This window comes from Nerophis ophidion, linkage group LG14 (assembly GCF_033978795.1).
Source record: "Nerophis ophidion isolate RoL-2023_Sa linkage group LG14, RoL_Noph_v1.0, whole genome shotgun sequence".
NCBI classification, from domain to species: Eukaryota; Metazoa; Chordata; class Actinopteri; order Syngnathiformes; family Syngnathidae; genus Nerophis; species Nerophis ophidion.
Genome location: NC_084624.1, coordinates 2,110,323 through 2,131,614, shown reverse-complemented (window position 1 = coordinate 2,131,614; position 21,292 = coordinate 2,110,323). Strand labels below are relative to the sequence as shown.

General features: G+C 43.7%; 1 protein-coding gene across 1 annotated transcript in view; it reads right to left on the bottom strand.

The window, feature by feature from the left end:
* Positions 1 to 2,014: 2,014 nt before the first annotated feature.
* Positions 2,015 to 21,292, bottom strand: part of LOC133567940 (junctional cadherin 5-associated protein) — a 65,305-nt gene continuing 46,027 nt past the window's right edge. The window contains exons 4-5 of the mRNA XM_061919567.1: positions 8,438 to 12,181; positions 2,015 to 3,373 (exon numbers count right to left, since the gene is read on the bottom strand). Of these exons, the coding sequence (XP_061775551.1) occupies positions 3,364 to 3,373; positions 8,438 to 12,181 (3,754 nt within the window). The 3' untranslated portion in view covers positions 2,015 to 3,363. The remainder of the gene's footprint in view (positions 3,374 to 8,437; positions 12,182 to 21,292) is intronic.

The following is a 21,292-nucleotide window of genomic DNA, read 5'->3' as shown; positions in this document are numbered from 1 at the left end:
CCTGACTTAAACATGTGGACAATGCTGAAGAAACCAGTCCATGTCAGAAAAGCAACAAATTTAGCCGAACTACACCAATTTTGTCAAGAGGAGTGGTCGGAAATTCAACCAGAAGTTTGTGGATGGCTACCAAAACCGCCTTATTGCAGTGAAACTTGCCAAGGGACATGGAAGCAAATATTCTCATTGCTGTACGTATACTTTTGACCCAGCAGACATGCTCACATTTTCAGTAGATTCATAATGAATTCATAAAAGAACCAAACTTCATGAATGTTTTTTTGTGAGCAACAAGTATGTGCTCTGATCACTAAATCACAAAAAAATTAAGAGTTGTATAAATTATTGGAAACTCAAGACAGGCATGACTTTATGTCCTTCACATGTGTATGTAAACTTTTGACCACGACTGTACATATATGTATATATACATACACATATATGTGTTTATATACATACACATATATATGCATACACACACATATATATATATATGTATATATATATATACATATATATATATACATATATATATATATATATGTGTATACATACATATACACAAACATACATACATATATACAGTACATATATATATGTATACATACATATACACAAACATACATACATATATACAGTACATATATATGTATATATACATACATGTACATATATATATGTACATATATAGAAAATATATATATATATATACACACATACATAAATATATACATACATACACACACATATGTACATACATATATATGAAAAATAAAAATAAAAACATATATATGTATCCATCTATCCATTTCTACCACTTATTCCCTTTGGGGTCGCGGGGGGCGCTGGTGCCTATCTCAGCTACAATCAGGCGGAAGGCAGGGTACACCCTGGACAAGTCGCCACCTCATATATATATATATATATATATATATATATATATATATATACCTATGAAGGTAGAAAAGCGCTATACCAGTTTAACTCATTTACCATTTTCAGAAATATTTCTCTTATTTTTCAGGAAAATTTCCTTAGTTCTTTGTACGTTTTTTCTTTTTTCAGAAATATTTCCCTGTCATGATCTGTGGTCCGGATCAAGTTTTGTATTTTCTGTTCATTTTGGACTCCTTTAGTTACTGTTTGTGCACCACTGAGTTTTTTTTTGGTTGCCATGGTTGCTCATTGTGTTCACCTGTCTCTGATTAGTGTTCGCCCACTCAACTGCTTCCCAAGAACTAAACAGGGGCATTATTTAAGCCTGCCTTTGCCGGTCAGTCGGATGGCGTCATTGTTTACTTCATGAAACCCGTCTATGAAAGTTATGAAACCCGTCTATGAAAGTTTTGCTTGTCTCCGAGCCAATGCTAAGTGGTGACCTTGTCTTCCTGAGTATTACTTGTCTCAAGTCCATGCTAAGTGATAGCAATAGCTCCAAAAGTGATCAGAACATAGTTTTCCGTTTTTTGTACTCTTGATTGTTTGAGCATTAAATCATGTTCCTACCTGCAAGCTTTGTCCAGAGTGGTCCGTTTGCATCCCGGGAGAATGAACCCCACAGTAAGCTGCAAAAAACCCTGTCGTGACAGAATGATGTCAGCCGACCGACCGGCAAAGGCAGGCTTAAATAATGCCTCTGATTAGTGAGCAGGCGAACACTAATCAGAGACAGATGAACACAATGAGCAACCACGGCAACCAAAAACAAACTCAGAGGTGCACAAAGAGTAACTGAAGGAGTCCAAAACTAACAGAAAATACAAAACATGATCTGGACCACGGATCATGACATTCCCTTATTTTTCAAACGTAAAAAGGTTCGCTCTCACGGATAAAAAGACAAAAAATGCTAACTCGCTTAGCGGTTGTCCAATGACAGCATTTTTGTGAGGTTTTGATCTGGGGGAAAAAAATACAACAGCAAAAAAGTATTTTGGATAAAAATAAAAAATGTGGAGATGCAGACTTTTTCCCAATGCTAATCTCTCAGCATTGACACCGAAAAACTATCGGCCATGTTTTTGGGGGTTTTTCCGGCCAAAAACAGAAGCGTCGAGCGTGTGAGCTGAAAAACAAGACGAGGACGTGACACAAAACACACTAATCATGGCCGGGACGGAAACGTGACAAAAATCCTCGACACCTGGCCGGTCGCACATTATCCCCCCGAACTGTGGCGAAGGCACGCCGCGCCGTCTGTCCGCTCGCGTGTCTTTCTCATCTTTAAAGCCCTAGAAAACGAAGTATACTCTCAATATGATTTGAATCTACTTTCATTTCAATGGACAAATAAAATCTTATGGCTAAAATACAAAATACTTTTTAAAATATTTTAAAATAGACTCTTTTTTTTTTTTTCCCTTTTTTTTTTTTACATACATTATGCGAATGGATTAACAAGGCCATGATAGTAAAAATAAATACTCAGCGAACCGCAATGCATGAAGATAGATGTCTACCATGTAGAAGAAGTAAAGCAGCACCCCAAATACCCTGACACCACGTCCCTGTAGGATGATCACATGACACATTAAGACCACTCCCACAGGTAGCACTCAGCTTATTTATACAACAACATTGCTCCAGCTCCTCTTTCCTGTCTGGAAAGAGCGCAATGGAGCCTTCAACCTTTTATTGCTTCCTGAAAGGTACCCGGACGGGAGCTGGGTGGGTGGGACAGATCAGGTAGGACCGACTTCACCTGAAAAAAAGGCAACCGGTGCACTGCGGAGCGGGGTCAGTGGGCGGACGATCGCGCGATTAGCTTCGCTTATCCCAGTCTAGCTCGGCTAAGCTTTGTGTTCAAAAGCAACCCGGAAAGAAAAGGCCAAGAGATCGTGAAAAAAAGAAGAATCGAAACAGTTCTCGAGCCGGAGCGCGATGGTTCTGAAACCGCCGCCGACGCAACCCGCGCAGCTTTGTTTTGGTGTCGCTTTTCAACCCAGCAAATAATAGTAAGAAAAAGCCTCGAAATAAAGTCTACATTCATAACGCGCGGCTCGCCTGAAACCAAGGAGTGTGTTCGCCGGTAAGCTCGGATGAGTTGCATAAATGTCTGCCAACCAAGAAAAAAAGCACGGGGAAGAGAGGAAGTCACCACCATGCTTGATAATGACGGGGTAGGGGTTCTTTTAGAAGTTGCACCTCCCTTTGGCAGTGGAACAGCACTCTTAGAAGTCAAGCCGAGGGTGAGGGTGTTACACAATGCTCTCGTCGGACAAGAAGGCCATTTCAGTGTCAAGATGAGATGAAGGCATTCTAGTTAGGCAGCCAGTTCACAGTGTTGGAGCGCTAAACCTCAAGATGGACACAATGGACGCCGTCTTTTTACACTGTCTCCGCTGGGGGGGTAGGGGCTCGGAGTCACAGCGTTCTGGGAGGGAAAAGGATTCATTGTTAGGCACGAAAAAGATTCTTTATTGTTTTAATTAAGGACTAGGGATGGTCCGATCAGGGTTTTTTGCTGCCGATTCCGATCATCCGTAAGTGAGATCGGCTGACACCAATCGGATGTAGTAACTGTCATACTTGCCAATCCTCACGATTTTCACGAGAGACTCACGAATTTAAGTGCCCCTCCCGAAAATCTCCCGGGACAACCATTCTCCCGAATTTCTCTCGATTTCAACCCGGACAACAATATTGGGGGAGTGCCTTTAGCGTATTCTCTCACCTGAAAAGGAGACTATTATATAAATCCATAGGTTTAGCTGTAACCCATAAAGTAGGCAGGCACGGAGCTATTTCTCAGCGTGTTTATTCCAGCCGGCACGTTAATACACTGACACACAACATCCGGATTCCCATCATGCATTGCTTCAAAACTACGGAAAGTATCCATCCATTCATCCATCCATCTTCTTCCGCTTATCCGAGGTCGGGTTGCGGGGGCATCAGCCTTAGCAGGGAAGCCCAGACTTTCCTCTCCCCAGCCACTTCGTCCAGCTCTTCCCGGGGAATCCCGAGGCATTCCCAGGCCAGCCGGGAGACATAGTCTTCCCAACGTGTTCTGGGTCTTACTGTGGCCTCCTACCGGTCTTACGTGCCTGTAAAACATCCCTAGGGAGGCATTCCGGTGGCATCCTGACCAGATGCCCGAACTACCTCATCTGGCTCTTCTCAATATGGAAGAGCAGCGGCTTTACTTTGAGTTCCTCCCGGATGGCAGAGCTTCTCACCCTATCTCTAAGGGAGAGACCCGCCACCCGGCGGAGGGAAACTCATTTTGGCCGCTTGTACTCGTGATCTTGTCCTTTCGGTCATAACCCAAAGCTCATGACCATAGGTGAGGATGGGAATGTAGATCGACCGGTAAATTGAGAGCTTTGCCTACCGGCTCAGTTCTTTCTTCACCACAACGGATCGATACAGCGTCTGCATTACTGAAGACTCCACACCGATCCGCCTGTCGATCTCACGATCCACTCTTCCCTCACTCGTGAACAAGACTCCGAAGTACTTGAACTCCTCCACTTGGGGCAGGGTCTCCTCCCCAACCCGGAGATGGCACTCCACCCTTTTCCGGGCGAGAACCATGGACTCGGACTTGGAGGTGCTGATTCTCACCTCAGTCGCTTCACACTCGGCTGCGAACCGATTCCAGTGAGAGCTGAAGATCCTGGCCAGATGAAGCCATCAGGACCATATCATCTGCAAAAAGCAGAGACCTAATCCTGCAGCCACCAAACCGGATCTCCTCAACGCCCTGACTGCGCCTAGAAATTCTGTCCATAAAAGTTATGAACAGAATCGGTGACAAAGGGCAGGCTTGGCGGAGTCCAACCCTCACTGGAAACGTGTCCGACTTACTGCCGGCAATGCGGACCAGGCATTGACACTAAACGTACAGATCGGCAAGTAATGCTGTCCAAAAACATAACAGAGACAACGCAGAAGAACAAAGAAGAGACATGGTGAAGACAAGTAAGAAGAAGAAGTACGCTTGCAAGTCCCAAAATTATTGGAAAAATTAATTTCAGTTCCACCAGGACAGCTAGAAGGTATGCTGCCTGCAAATTTTGTAGATCTGACTTCTCCATTGAACACGGTGGCCGAACGGATAAACTCATTCATGAAGGGTCATATATATCATGTGACTGGGAAGGCACGCTGTTTGTATGGAGGAAAAGTGGACCTGATGACACGTTGTAGAGGACACTAAACACAGTGCCTTTAAGGCACGCCCCAAACTTGTCTTCCAGGTGGAAATCGGGAGAAATTTGGGAGAATGGTTGTCCGGGGAGATTTTCGGGAGGGGCACTGAAATTCAGGAGTCTCTTGGGAAAATCGGGAGGGTTGGCAAGTATGGTCCAGGGTGTAACCCGCTTTCCGCTCGAATGCAGCTGAGATAGGGTCCAGTACCCGCTGCCACTCCGAAAAGGGACAAGCAGTAGGAAATGGATGGATGGACCTTGCAATGCACATAAATAATGTTAGCTAATTATTAGCTAAAACTGTATCTCTTAGAGTGATATTTTGAAGACCATAATGCACTTTTACTGTGTATAAACTAACTGTGAATTATTGATGTGTAATTTAAAAAAATCCCGTGACCAAAGTGGACTCACCATCACTCATTTGCACAGTGTGACAGCTAAAAGTAACAAACAGGCCGCAGCTTGGTTAATCAACCGCATGGTTTCCAGCAGCCATCTTCGGTACAAGAGGTGCAGTCAGGGATATCCTCTAAAAATATTGTGACTGTGTTTTTCTGTTGTTTTGCGTGCAAGAAAAAAATGACTACCGCAGATTTCATAACACCAATGTCTGAACAAATGTGGAACCAACTCCAAAATGTGAATATATGATAATAATTACTGTAAAGCTTTATTTAAATAATACTACAGGATCACACCCAAACATACAAATGTTAGTTTTATAATAATTCCATCCATTTTCTACAGCTTGTCCTTCTTGGGGTCCCATTCCAGCTGAACTAGTTCGGAAGGCAGTGTACACCCCAAGACAAGTCGCTACCTCATTACAGGGGCCAACACAGATAGACACACAGCGATTCCCACACTGGGGCCAATCAGGTGCATGTACTTGCTGCAGGGATCTGGAGTACCCGGAAGGAAACATGCAGGAATTCAGAGGATATTAACAAGTAGATTCATTTAACCACAGTCTAGGGCAGTGGTTCTTAACCTTGTTGGCGGTACCGAACCCCACCAGTTTTATAAACGCATTCACTGAACCCTTCTTTAGTGAAAAAAAAACAAAAATGTTCTAATTCAAGACAAAGTTGTATGTTTTTGGTAACACTTTAGTATGAGGAACATATTCTAAGTAACAAAGACTTCATTTAGAGTTATTTGGACACTAGGGGGAACATATTCTAAGTAATAAAGACTTCATTTAGAGTTATTTGGTTAGGGTCAGGGTTATTATAAGGCCATGCCGAATAAGGCATTAATAAGTACTTGATGATGACTAGTTAAGAGCCAATATGTTACTAATTTGCATGTTAATAAGCAACTAATTAATGGTGAATGTGTTCCCCATACTAAAGTGTTACCATGTTTTTTTAGTGGTGCACAAAATGAAAGGTGCATGAATATCACCTTGTTCAAAAACAAAACCAACACTGTGCATAAACTCACAACAAATTACACACCTGCAAATCAGTGAGCTTATAGGGAGAAGTTTGTATTTACACGATGAGTCGGGTGTGGTTTGACCTCCGCCCAACCCCTGAGGCCGACTTACCGAACCCCTAGGATTCGATCGAATCCAGGTTAAGAACCACTGGTCTAGGGAGAAGATACTATTAACCACTGTTGAGTCAGCAGTGTTGCAGATGGTAAGTCACATAAGAAGAGGTTGAATCGATCCATACATTGGTGGTGTCGATACCAAAGGTAGTATCGGTACACTATCAATACTACAGTGACTAGGTCTGTATTTTCATTTTCACAAAGTATTTTTTTCATTTTTTTGAATGTTGACACATTCAGGATCTATGTCCCTGGACACAGGAGGGATTTGAGAGCAAAAACCAAAGGTTTTCTAAGAGTAGTAAATGATAGTTTTTGTTTAGTTATTGTTTATTGTTGACTTTGTTTAGATCAGGGGTGTCCATTACGTTGATCGCGCACTACTGGTCGATCGCGGAGTGTGTCAGTCGATCACCAGGCATTTCAAAAGTAGATCTAAAAATTAGCGATCATCAATCTTCACCAAGACGGCACTTTTGTCACTTTATTGACATTCACGGCACCCAAGGGTCTCCTGAGAGGACCCTGGATGCCAACAGCTCATTATTAAGAAAAAATAACCGAAACGAAGGCGAGAAACCTGTTTTATTTCAACAGGCTCTTGCCGACAAAATTCTAAGGATCTACTGCACAGTTTCTATCTTCACAATAAAAGCGCAGCTTCATCCTGCTTGCGCTAACAAAATAAGAGTCTCAGAAAGCAGGCGTGCATCAGTGGCCAAGTGGTTGGAGTGTCCGCCCTGAGATCGGTAGGATGTGAGTTCAAACCCCGGCCGAGTCATGCCAAAGACTATAAAAATTACCTCCCTGCTTGGCACTCAGCATCAAGGGTTGGAATTGGGGGTTAAATCACCCAAAATTATTCCTGAGCGCGGCACCGCTGCTGCCCACTGCTCCCCTCACCTCCCAGGGGGTGAACAAGGGGATGGGTCAAATGCAGAGGACACATTTCACCACACCTCGTGTGTGTGTGTGACAATCATTGCTACTTTAACAAGCTCGCAAGCTACGGAGTTTGCCTCCGATGTATTTCTTGTAAAGTGTATAAAAAAAGGTATGGAAGCTGGACAAATAAGATGCCAAAACCAACCACTTTCATGTGGTATTAGACAGGAAGGACGACTTTTTTTTTCTCCTCCATTTTAAAATGCGGACGTTATCAGCACTACTGTCTGATTCCAATCAATGCAAGTCATCAGAATCAGGTAATACACCAATTTATAATCTTGTCTTCATGAAAGAAAGGAATATACCGCTGTATATGTGTTAAACATGCTTGCACTATCATCAAACACCTTCAACTTGTTAACAAAAACATGTCATTCATAAATAAATAAAAATAAATTATATATATGAATGAGGTAGATCCCCTCAATTTGGTCAATTGAAAAGGAGCTCGCCTGCAGAAAAAGTGTGGGCGCCCCTGCTTTAGATCAAACAATTGTACACAACACAAGACAATAAATAAAACTGCTAGTTTAAATAGTGTGGTTATATTGTTCAACTGTCAATAGCACTCAATATAAATCAATTGAAACATTTACAGTTAATACAATACATGTGATGATGTCTGTACTGGTATGGGCCGATCTCACTCATGGATGATTGGTATCGGAATCGGCAGCATAAAACCCTGATCAGAACATCCCTGGTCTATATACAAACAATATAATACAAAGAGTCTGTATAGCAATACTGCCTTTCTAACATCCTTATCTTACCTGAAAGAAGACTTGTCATGTTGCGGTGCAGTTTTATCAGAGTCCTCGTGAGTTTGGGTGACCTCCTTGTTCTCTTCGCCTCTCTGAGAACCGGCAAAGACATTATAGGAGTCCTCACCGTCTCCATCGGCCTCTCCCTCTCCCTCCCCAGAGTCAGTACTCCTGATGCTGAGACGCCTCATGCGATACATGACATCCACCTCCCGCATTCTGCCCAGTCGTTCCACTGCCACCCGTCCTGGGGAAATAGCTAGCTTATTTTGCAACGCTTCGATTTGATCAGGGGGAGGCTTGCTCTTCTTCTCCCCCTCCAAGCTCAGAGACAGCCTGCGGTCTAGGTTTGGGACGACTGAAAGTGGTAGTCTCTCAGGCGGAAACTCAGGCAACCCTGGGTGGTCTCGTCCTGGATGGGTCCATAGAACAAGTCTGTGTTCTGGGACAGCAAATGGCTTCCTGTCTGGCTCCTGCTTGTCGTCAGACATTATGTTGGATTGAACCTCACGTCCTTGTTCACCTTCAGTTTCGAAACATTCTGATGCTTTACCCTCAATGGATTCTTTCTGTCCCTCCTCCGAAAAAGCATGTTCCTTTGCCGGCCCATCAGTCACTAACATTGTGGATTCATCAGCATTGGCTGTCAAAGCATTGTCTTTTTTTTCAACACTGTCTAAATTGTCTTGTGTTGATGAATCCTGCTTCTTGCTCCCTTCTCCTGTTATCAATTCGGACCCTGTCAGGTTTAAACTTGAGTTAAGGGTTTTCTGATTCCTTTCTGTTACCTCTGAAGGACTTTGCACTGCGGCACGCTGTGGTGGACTACCGTTTGGATTAACTGAGCTATCCGAGCTATTCTCCTCATGGAGTGGAGGCAGTGGTCCTTGTCTCAACTGGTTCTCCATCTCCCTTTTGCAAATAGGACATTCTTCCTCTAAATCCAGGTCTTGCGGAGGAGCTTGGTCGTTGGCTTCCCCTGAATTCTGAGGCTGCCGCAAAGCCTGGCATATGTCCTCATAGTCCGGAGGACTTGTGAGCGTGGAGGCATCCTGCATGGGCTGTCTGTCTGCCCATGGCACCTCTGCTGCCGCTGTGCGTGTTGTTGGGCTGAAGTCGCAAAGCGGCGTCTCAATGGGTTCATCTGGCAGGTCCAGTTTTACCGTCCTGCCGTCATTGCTACGTCTACGCGAAAGATGCGGAACAACCCTGTACTCTCTAAAGCCTGACTCCCGAGGTGGCACAGGGAGCTCCTCCCTAAGCTGCTTACTGAACGTAACTGACTTTGTTGCAGGCCTGGAGAAGGCGCTCTTGACTTCCCTGTAGTCTGGATCAACAGACCAGCTCACTGCGCTGCGCCTAAGGCTACTAGGTTTGTTGAGAGGCTGGGACGTCAGTCGGATTTTGATACGATCTGGGATTTGAACAGAGCCATCGGGGACTTTATTGCTGGCAGCACCAAGCTCCAAGATGTCTTTATAGGCCTCGTTGAGGTCCTCAATACACTTGTCAACACTGGGTTGTTTGCTGCTCTCAGGCTGTTGCTGATCCTGGACTTCTTTCTGAATGGCCTCCAGCTCTTTGACAGCATCCCATGGTCGCTGACTGACTATCGGTTTCAACAGGAACTCAGGAACTTCAAAAATCTCCTGCCCACCACTTGCTTCTGGTTTGGACTCAATATTTCCTGAGGCTGGTACTGCTGGCGACTGAGCTGTGCTCTTGTTCAGCTGGTTGGAGAATGGTGTGGTCAGGGAAAAGGCGCTGTTGCTTGAAAGTTTTAGGCTCTTCACTCCCTTTATTGGGAAACTGAAGGCCGTGCCCACTACATTGCCACCATCAGCAGGGACCTCGGTAGCAGCAGGAACCGGGTCTTCTTGTGCTTCCTTGTTTTCAGGGGCAGGTTTTTGAACCTCTGGGCTAGTTTGTGTCTCTTGGTCGCGGTATTGATTTGCAGGCCATGATCCTGACAATTTCAACTCCTTGTAATGGTTTATTTTAGGAGGTCTACAGGGTAATTTCTTGAACATTTTACTGCTTGCTCGGCTGCTGGTTTTGCTACTCGCTATGCTACCAGTGAGTGCTTGCAGCTCGGCCTCAGCTGACGATGTGCTTTGGAGACTTTGGTTCGTTAAATGGCCAGTTTTGTTTTCGCTAGGACTGTCAGCTGGGTCTGGTGACTTCTCATTGTTGTTATTCTGATCACGGATCGTACCAGTGAGCTGAGGGGTGACAGGGACAGAAACCAAACAAAAAATGGTTTCACTAAGTCGTTTTTTTAAATTCTTTGACTTGTCCTTCTCAGGTGGTTCAGACTGTTCTACTTTCTTCCCTTCTACGACGGTTTCAGAAACAGCCTCGTCAGGTGGTTTGCACGGGGGGGGCGGTGGTTTACCAAGAATAGATGATGGAAAAAATTGACTACGACTTTGTTCTGGACCTACACTCTCACTTTTTTTGTTTAGTCCCCTATTGCACCATCGATTACTACTACTTTCATTTTCAGTAAGCGTTGCCGTTTTTCGAACAGTGTTCAGAGCCTGCCCCTGCTGGGGAGGAAAGGCACTATCATGTGTAGATTGTCCTAAATTCTTAGAAGACGGAATCTCTTTGTTGATGTTGCGGATCTTGTCTGAGTCAGTTAGAGAATTTCCGCCGGGCCCACCTGAGATTTGCTTAACTCGTGCTTCTTCTGTGGGTAGTGGGCGAGCCTGATTCGGTTGCTCTTCATGTACAGAAGGTACCTGCTTTCGATAGGACGTCCCACGATCTCCATAATGTTCCAGCCATGAATCTCCTGTCTGCCTCGTTAGCCACCTTCCAGGATCTGAGCTGGGCTGCAAAGAGTCTGCTCTCCACCTAAAGCTGACCATTTCATTGCGATTGATTGAAAGACTTCTTGGGGGCAGGACTCTTTTATAAGAAGGAGGCGGGATGTAGCCAGGGGGCTCCATACCAGTGAGAGAATGTTGTGCAAAATAGTCATGTCGCAAGTCCCCACCCCTTGAATAAAAGATAGGTCTTTCTCTTAGATTAAGACCCTGGTCTATAGCAAGCATCTCTGCACTACCCCTCGTCTGCTGGTGAATCTCATATGACGGAGGCTTTACAGGCCTGCTGAACCTGGGCTTTGGTAAAAGTGCAACATGGCTGCTTGGGCCGGAATTCCTTCCCCATCGGTCCCTGCCACCACTATATATATACCTACTATAGGGCCCAGAGAAAACAGTGCTGTTTAGCCTTGGTTGTCTGTCGGGTATGCTTGGTCTGAAGGGAATAAGCTCTCTGCTGTGTGTGCCATCAGGCGACAAAACTCTAGGAAGAGACTGAGACTTTGCTTTTGATCTAGGGTTAAAAAAGCCCTCAGGTGTCCTCAGGCGATAATGGTCCTGAGTCCACCTCTCCCCATCACCGTCCGACAACTGCCTTCCCAGGCCCACGGCGGGCCTCCATTCCTCTGTATCAAGGCTCTGACACTTACGCTCCCCCGTCACCCTCAGCTGACCAGGGGTGTCTTGGTCCCTCAGCCAAGAAATTTCCTCCCACAGCTGCTGCGCTTTCCTCTCTGCCCTGAGTTCCTCTGCTGCTATTAGGGCTTGTGGTCTCCACGCGCCCGCAGATGCCCTCAGCTCCCTGCCGTCAGCATAGTCCAGGAGAATGCTGAAGTCTTGGCCTCGCCTTCGCCAATACGAAATGTCCCGCTCTTCATGACTTAGCGGCTCTGAGTAGGTCAAACTCGGGACATCGTAGAAACTGAAAAGAAAGTGAAGACTTAAGTATGACTTGGTTTGCGGGTGCAGGTGTAGGTTTTTTACAAATGCTGGGTTGGCTGATGAACCTCTGTGAAATTCCGCAGTTCCGAGTTCTGTTCTTACATTTTGTTAGCTACAAAGATTCTTTTGATGTCATTGTGAAGCAGAACTGACCAAGCAATTGATTTTTCACCCAATAATAGGGAACTTGAGCTAGTTTTAGACCGTCGTGAGACAGGTTTGTTTTACCCTACTGATGATGTGTTGTTGCAATAGTAATCATAAAATAATGTTTAGTCTTAAGTATGACTGGGTTTGATGGTGCAGGTGTAGGTTGTTTATTAATATTGGATTGGCCTATCAACCTCTGTGAATTCCACAGTTCCTGGTTCTGTTCTTACATTTTGTTAGCTGCTAAGGTACAAGACAGCAGAGGTGTTTAAACCTAGGGTGTCCGCGGAGGTATTTGCAGGAGGGTCGTGACATTTTTAGTTGTGTATTCGCCCAGCAATTTTGAAATACATTTGAAAACATAAAGGGAAGCAAAATGTTTTTCAGTCAGCAAAGCACACATTAGGCAACACAAGAGCTCTTTAAAACATTCGTTTATTCACCTGTCCCGACAAGGAGGATTTGCTCCTATCACTTCTTTGCCCATGACAAGGCTCTGTCAGGTTCCCCGTGATTGGTTGAGAGCCCGTTCTCAGCTAGCAGCTAGTTTATGTTTACGTGTTTGGATAAGAACATCTTGTAACACAACATAAACACACAATCATGGTTGAGATAAGCCTAAACCCCCATCTCTGAAACTGTAGATTAACAAGGTTCCTTAAGGACCACTTTAATGCAAAATGCAATCTTATACAAGATATGCAAGTACAGTTGGGGGTCCCCGTTGCATTTCTAAATCAGTTTGGGGTCTGTGCCCTTGAAAACATGGAAGACCACTGCACTATGGCAGGGTTTTTCAACCTTTTTTGAGCCCAGGCATCTTTTTCTTTTTTTATTTAAAATATCCAGAGGCACACTACCAGCAGAAATCATTAAAACAATGAAACTCAGTTGACAGTAAGAAGTCATTATCGCAGATGTGGGATTCGACTTTAAACCATAACCAACCACGCATCACAACAGCTCTTGTCTCAAAGTAGGTGTACTGTCACCACCTCTCACATCACGCCCTGACTTATTTGGAGTTTTTTGCTGTTTTCCTGTGTGTAGTGTTTTAGCTCTTGTCTTGCGCTCCTATTTTGGTGGCGTTTCCTGTTTTGTTGGTGTTTTCCTGTAGCAGTTGCATGTCTTCCTTACACGCTATTCCCCGCATCTGCTTTGTTTTACCAATCATGACTATTTAAGTTGTTGCTATCCTTCTTTGTCAAGACATTGTTGATTGTCATGTCATGTCATGTTTAGATGTACATTGTGGACGCCGTCTTTGCTCCACAGTAAGTCTTTGCTGTCGTCTAACATTCTGTTTTTGTTTACTTTGTAGCCAGTTAGATTTTATTTTCACTCTGCATAGCCTTCCCAAAGCTTCAAGGCCTTTTCTTAGAGGGACTCACCTTTTGTTTATTTTTGGTTTAAGCATTAGATACGGCGACAAACCCTTTTCGTCTCACACAACGTGTTCCCAACATCTACAAAGCAGTTTGTCAGGCTTGGAATAAGGAGTGGACTCAGATGCAGAGATGAGGTTCTAATAAAGATTTTATTTTGGAAAAACTCTTAAACCTTCAGAGCCAGAGTGATATGAATTTAATGAATAAACAAAACTGTCAGCGGAAATAGTTCCAAAAAGGGATAAACCGAAAATCGCTCCTAAAAAGGAGGAAAAAACTGACGAAAAGACGTATAATTAGTGTCGAATCTGCTATGAAAAATTAAACATAAAACGCTCCAACAGGAGGAAGAACAAAATGGCTATAACTATTTCTACTCTAACAAAGATAAATAGAAAATCACTCAAAAACTTTGAGGAAGAAACTGTATTTAGAAAAAATCAAAACTCACCACTTTGGTTGAACAAAGGTTAGATTAACAAAGGTCGCTCTAAGGAGGAGAAAAAGTGAAATTCAAAATTACAGCGTGGGTTCTTTCTTCCAAGGAAGTAGATGTGGGAAGATGGATACGAACATGGACACGGACACGGACACGGACACGGACACGGACACGGACACGGACACGGACACGGACACGGACACGGACACGGACATGGACACGAACAAGGACACGGACATGGACATGGACATGGACATGGACATGGACATGGACATGGACATGGACATGGACATGGACATGAACACGGACACGGACACGGACACGGACACGGACACGGACACGGACACGGACACTGACACTGACACTGACACGGACACGGACACGGACACGGACACGGACACGGACACGGACACGGACACGGACACGGACATGGACACGGACACGGACACGGACACGGACACGGACACGAACACGAACATGGACACGAACATGGACACGAACATGGACACGGACACGGACACGGACACGGACATGGACATGGACATGGACATGGACATGAACATGGACATGGACATGGACATGGACATGAACACGGACACGGACATGGACATGGACATGAACACGGACACGGACACGGACACGGACACGGACATGAACACGGACACGGACACGGACACGGACACGGACACGGACACGGACACGGACACGAACACGGACACGGACACGAACACGAACATGAACATGGACATGGACACTAGACTGACACGAAAGCTCGAGACGATCTGGCATAGAACAAGGGGAGGCATGAGCTTAAATGGAACATGAGGGTAATGGGAATCAGGTGGAAACAATCAAGGGTCAGGGATGACGTCAGATTGGTGACACAAGAGGAAGGGCCCGTGTTTTGAAACAAGAGGAGTTGCTTTTCAAAATAAAACATGCAAATCACAAGACAGAAAAAAACAAGACAAGACTTCCCTCACTGCGGTGTGACACAGTTAACTACCGGCTGCCACCTACTGATATGGAAGAGTATAAGACGGTGACGCTGCCGAGCTCTGGACAGCACCGACACTCAACAACAAAACATCATTTGCAGATTATAATTACTGGTTGGCAAAAAATATTCTTAACCCTAATAGGTGAAATGACATCATCTCTGACGGCACACCAGACTGTATCTGGGCGCACTGCACCATGGTACAGTATGTGCAGACAGGGTAAGTCACCAGTTGGCACGGCATGTACCGAAAAACTTTAAAGTCCATCGACACAAAATAAAACAAACCAATCTCTCCGGCCGCGGAGAGAACATTAACAGTAGACATTTGTGTCTATGTCAATGTCTTCCAATAAGTGGCACTGTTTTATGTGTGCCAACATCATTTTGTGGCCCTTGGGATGCCACACCAGTGTACAACCACTGTTAGTAAAAGGTCATCTGCTATTGCAGGGTTAGGGAACCTATGGCTCTAGAGCCAGATGTGGCTCTTTTGATGACTGCACCTGACTCTCAGATACATCTTAGTTGACTGTTATGCTGATGACACCCAACTCTACATGCCCCTAAAGCTGACCAACACGCCCGACTGTAGTCAGTTGGAAGCGTGTCTTAATGAAATTAAACAATGGATGTCCGCTAACTTTTTGCAACTTAATGCCAAAAAAACGGAAATGCTGATTATCGGTCCTGCTAGACACCGACCTCTATTTAATAATACAACTTTAACATTTGACAACCAAATAATAAAACAAGGTGACTCTGTAAAAAATCTGGGTATTATCTTCGACCCAACTCTCTCCTTTGAGTCACACATTAAAAGCGTTACTAAAACGGCCTTCTTTCATCTCCGTAATATCGCAAAAATTCGCTCCATTTTGTCCACTAAAGACGCCGAGATCATTATCCATGCGTTTGTTGCGTCTCGTCTCGATTACTGTAACGTATTATTTTCGGGTCTCCCCATGTCTAGCATTAAAAGATTACAGTTGGTACAAAATGCGGCTGCTAGACTTTTGACAAGAACAAGAAAGTTTGATCATATTACGCCTGTACTGGCTCACCTGCACTGGCTTCCTGTGCACTTAAGATGTGACTTTAAGGTTTTACTACTTACGTATAAAATACTACACGGTCTAGCTCCAGCCTATCTTGCCGATTGTATTGTACCATATGTCCCGGCAAGAAATCTGCGTTCAAAGGACTCCGGCTTATTAGTGATTCCCAAAGCCCAAAAAAAGTCTGCGGGCTGTAGAGCTTTTTCATTTCGGGCTCCAGTACTCTGGAATGCCCTCCCGGTAACAGTTCGAGATGCTACCTCAGTAGAAGCATTTAAGTCTCACCTTAAAACTCATCTGTATACTCTAGCCTTTAAATAGACCTCCTTTTTAGACCAGTTGATCTGCCGCTTCTTTTCTTTCTCCTATGTCCCCCCCTCCCTTGTGGAGGGGGTCCGGTCCGATAACCATGGATGAAGTACTGGCTGTCCAGAGTCGAGACCCAGGATGGACCGCTCGTCGGGACCCAGGATGGACCGCTCGCCTGTATCGGTTGGGGACATCTCTACGCTGCTGATCCGCTTGAGATGGTTTCCTGTGGACGGGACTCTCGCTGCTGTCTTGGAGCCACTATGGATTGAACTTTCACAGTATCATGTTAGACCCGCTCGACATCCATTGCTTTCGGTCCCCTAGAGGGGGGGGGTTGCCCACATCTGAGGTCCTCTCCAAGGTTTCTAATAGTCAGCATTGTCACTGGCGTCCCACTGGATGTGAATTCTCCCTGCCCACTGGGTATGAGTTTTCCTTGCCCTTTTGTGGGTTCTTCCGAGGATGTTGTAGTCATAATGATTTGTGCAGTCCTTTGAGACATTTGTGATTTGGGGCTATATAAATAAACATTGATTGATTGATTGATTGACATTGCTTAACACGATAAGTAATGAATAATTCTGCTGGTAATCTCAGTGTTAAAAATAACGTTCAAAATATAAAACATTCTCATGCATTTTAATCCATCCATCCATTTCTATCGCATTAATGGTCAAAAGTATTTTATTTATTATTGGTTAACTTCAAAATAACAAAGTTATTAAAACGAATAAGAGACTTATTATACTCTAAAAATGTTGGTCTTACTTAAAAATGCAAGCATTTAGTTATTGTAATCAGGGAAAGTCCAAATAAAAGAGGAGGCATAGAATTCTCTTTTTAGAGCGTGGGGCGACACTGTACAAGGGTACGGGTCTACGGGTTTCTCCTCATTGAGCTAAATCGAATCCTGTTTCTGTTTAATTCCTTGCTTCTTGTCTGTTTAATAGATGTCATCAGTGTTTGAACCTGACAGTTGTTTTCGGTGTTAAAAACATTAAATGGCTCTCACAGAAATACATTTTAAAAAATTTGGCTTTCATGGCTCTCTCAGCCAAAAAAAGTTCCTGACCCCATGCTATGGGAACACTTTTTTTTCCAACTCATCATGTCTAAACAAACGGTAGATAAATGAAACTGTCAGTCCATATGCTTACATTTGACTTATTTGACATTGATCTGGATGATCCACATGCCAGCTTCAGGTGTGCAGCAGCTTTGATACACATGGACATAGAGGAGACAAAAGTGCTGCAGTCAGCCGCTCCAGAATCCCCGTAAGGTGCGGGTTGAAATTGTGACGCTCGTGCAATATGATCTGCATTTTAAATTGTGCTGACCTTATCGTAAAGGCTGCTCAATGAAACAGCGGCGGTTGTGCGAGTATAGGAAAAAGCCACCGGTCTAAATCCATGATGATGAACAATCAATGACCAATGAATCAATTATATTTTAAATGGAATCGAAGAATCATGAAAAGTTCTGAACTCCTGCTGTGAATGTACATTTCTGCCAGTGTTTTTAAGCCAACCCATAATTCAACAATTAGACTTGGCTTTCGAATTGAAGACATTCTTTGGACAGGCCTTTTTTTATCCCATCCATCCATCCATCCATTTACTACCGCTTGTCCCCTAAGGCAGGGGTCGGCAACCCAAAATGTTGAAAGAGCCATATTGGACCAAAAATACAAAAACAAATTTGTCTGGAGCCGCAAACAATTAAAAGCCATATTACATACAGATAGTGTATCATGAGATATACATTGAATTAAGAGGACTTAAAGGAAACTAAATGAGCTCAAATATATCTACAAATGAGACATAATGATGCAATATGTACATACAGCTAGCCTAAATAGCATGTTAGCATCGATTAGCTTGCAGTCATGCAGGGACCAAATATGTCTGATTAGCACTCCACACAAGTCAATAACATCAACAAAACTCACCTTTGTGCATTCATGCACAACATTAAAAGTTTGGTGGACAAAATGAGACGGAAAAAGAAGTGGCATAAAACACGTCTTAGAAGGTCGTAGAAAATTAGTAGGACAAAATGGCGCTGGCCAAATACTAGAATCAGTGACGCATGTTTAATATAAACGGTGTGCTTTTAGGGAGGTTTGTGTCATGTTTGTCCTCCTGCAGAAACCATTTCAAAACAAACAATATATTTTTCCCCCTCATTTTTATTCATTTTTCATACATTTTTGAAAAAACTCCAGAGCTAAAGAGCCGTGAGTTGCCGACCTCCGCCCTAAGGGACGCGGGTGGTGCTGGAGCCAATCTCGGCTGCATTTGGGCAGAAGGCGGGTGTACACCCTGAACAAGTCTCCACCTCATCACAGGGCCAACACAGATAGACAGACAACATTCACACACTAGGGACCATTTCGTGTTGCCAATCAACCTATCCCCAGGTGCATATCTTTGGAGGTGGGAGGGGCCTATCCCCAGGTGCATGTCTTTGGAGGTGGGAGGGGCCTATCCCCAGGTGCATATCTTTGGAGGTGGGAGGGGCCTATCCCCAGGTGCATGTCTTTGGAGGTGGGAGGGGCCTATCCCCAGGTGCATATCTTTGGAGGTGGGAGGGGCCTATCCCCAGGTGCATGTCTTTGGAGGTGGGAGGGGCCTATCCCCAGGTGCATGTCTTTGGAGGTGGGAGGGGCCTATCCCCAGGTGCATGTCTTTGGAGGTGGGAGGGGCCTATCCCCAGGTGCATGTCTTTGGAGGTGGGAGGGGCCTATCCCCAGGTGCATATCTTTGGAGGTGGGAGGGGCCTATCCCCAGGTGCATATCTTTGGAGGTGGGAGGGGCCTATCCCCAGGTGCATGTCTTTGGAGGTGGGAGGGGCCTATCCCCAGGTGCATATCTTTGGAGGTGGGAGGGGCCTATCCCCAGGTGCATGTCTTTGGAGGTGGGAGGGGCCTATCCCCAGGTGCATGTCTTTGGAGGTGGGAGGGGCCTATCCCCAGGTGCATGTCTTTGGAGGTGGGAGGGGCCTATCCCCAGGTGCATGTCTTTGGAGGTGGGAGGAAGTCGGAGTACCCGCAGGGAACCCACGCAGTCACGGGGAGAACATGCAAACTCCAGACAAAGACCCTGGGCTCGGGATCGAACGCAGGACCTTTGTATTGTGAGGCACGTGCACAAACCCCTGTTTGACCGTGCTGTCCACAATAGGGAAACTATGTGATTGCAGTCCAGATTCAAAAAGTTCATAAAAAGTATTAAAGGTAGCACAAAAGTGCCACATTAATTTGTGCAGAAAAAGGTAAAGAAGAGGGAAATATGTAATATTTAATTTAAATGACAGCACACAGAGCTGCCTATTCAGCAACACACTTTTTATATACAGTAACAAAACTTACGCACACCGAAATAATAATGCTGAATTGGAGAGCTACTAATTTAACGGAATGTTTATTATTCTGCTGGTAGCTTGCGCTAAGACATGTTCCTTATATTATATATTATAACATTATGGCATTAATCAGGCATAAATGCAGATGAATAAAGCCAATGTATTTTGAGCACACATGCTCGTTACCTGAAGTGATCTGGTCAATGCACACGTTAGTGTCAAGGTGAGTAAGGAGACTCTGACCTCTGTGATTGCTGGCAAATTTCACTTTGAAACAACTTTTGATAAAACTAAGAAATGATCAAGTAAAAGATTTTATAAATGCCTGTATATGACATTCTCACAATACAATGTCATTTATGTCCAAATATTGAGGTCTCTTTGGGGTTAACTTTAATTAATTGTTTTTTTTTCTTGCTTTCATTTTGCTGTTTATGGCACACGGGTGGGACCACTCCTTTTGGACAGTTAGTCACTGAAGCAAAAAGGTGTGCCTGTTAAGTTTTAACATCTTCTAAATACACATACAGTGATTGAAATTGAAAGATTATGGAAGCAAGTAATATACTGTCGTTAGCCAGGATTAATTCAAATTTAAAAGTGTGATTCATCGGATTTTAATGTCATTTGACGGCACTATATAGTGTTGAAGTGAAGTGAAGTCAATTATATTTATATAGCGCTTTTCTCTAGTGACTCAAAGCGCTTTACATAGCGAAACCCAATATCTAAGTTACATTTAAATCAGTGTGGGTGGCACTGGGAGCAGGTGGGTAAAGTGCCTTGCCCAAGGACACAGCGGCAGTGACTAGAATGGCGGAAGCGGGAATTGAACCTGCAACCCTCAAGTTGCTGGCACGGCCACTCTACCAACCGAGCTATGCCGTGTTGATGGTGACGTACTATATATATATATATATATATATATATATATGTATGTATCTAAATATATACTTATATACATATGTATGTATGTATATATGCATACTTATAGGAACATTATATACATGTATAGATGTATATACTGTATATACTGTATATACACCTATATGCACATATGTATACATATGTACAGTACATACCTATATACATATATATATACACCTGTATATATGTATATGTACATATAAATATATATACATATACACATATATATACACACACACATATACATATATATATAATAACTTTAATTCTACCTGTATATATATATATATATATATATATATATATATATATATATATATATATATATATATACATTTATACACACACACACATATATATATATATATATATACATATATATACACATTTATATACACACATATATATATATATATATATATACCTTCGTATAGTAATTACATTGGCAAAT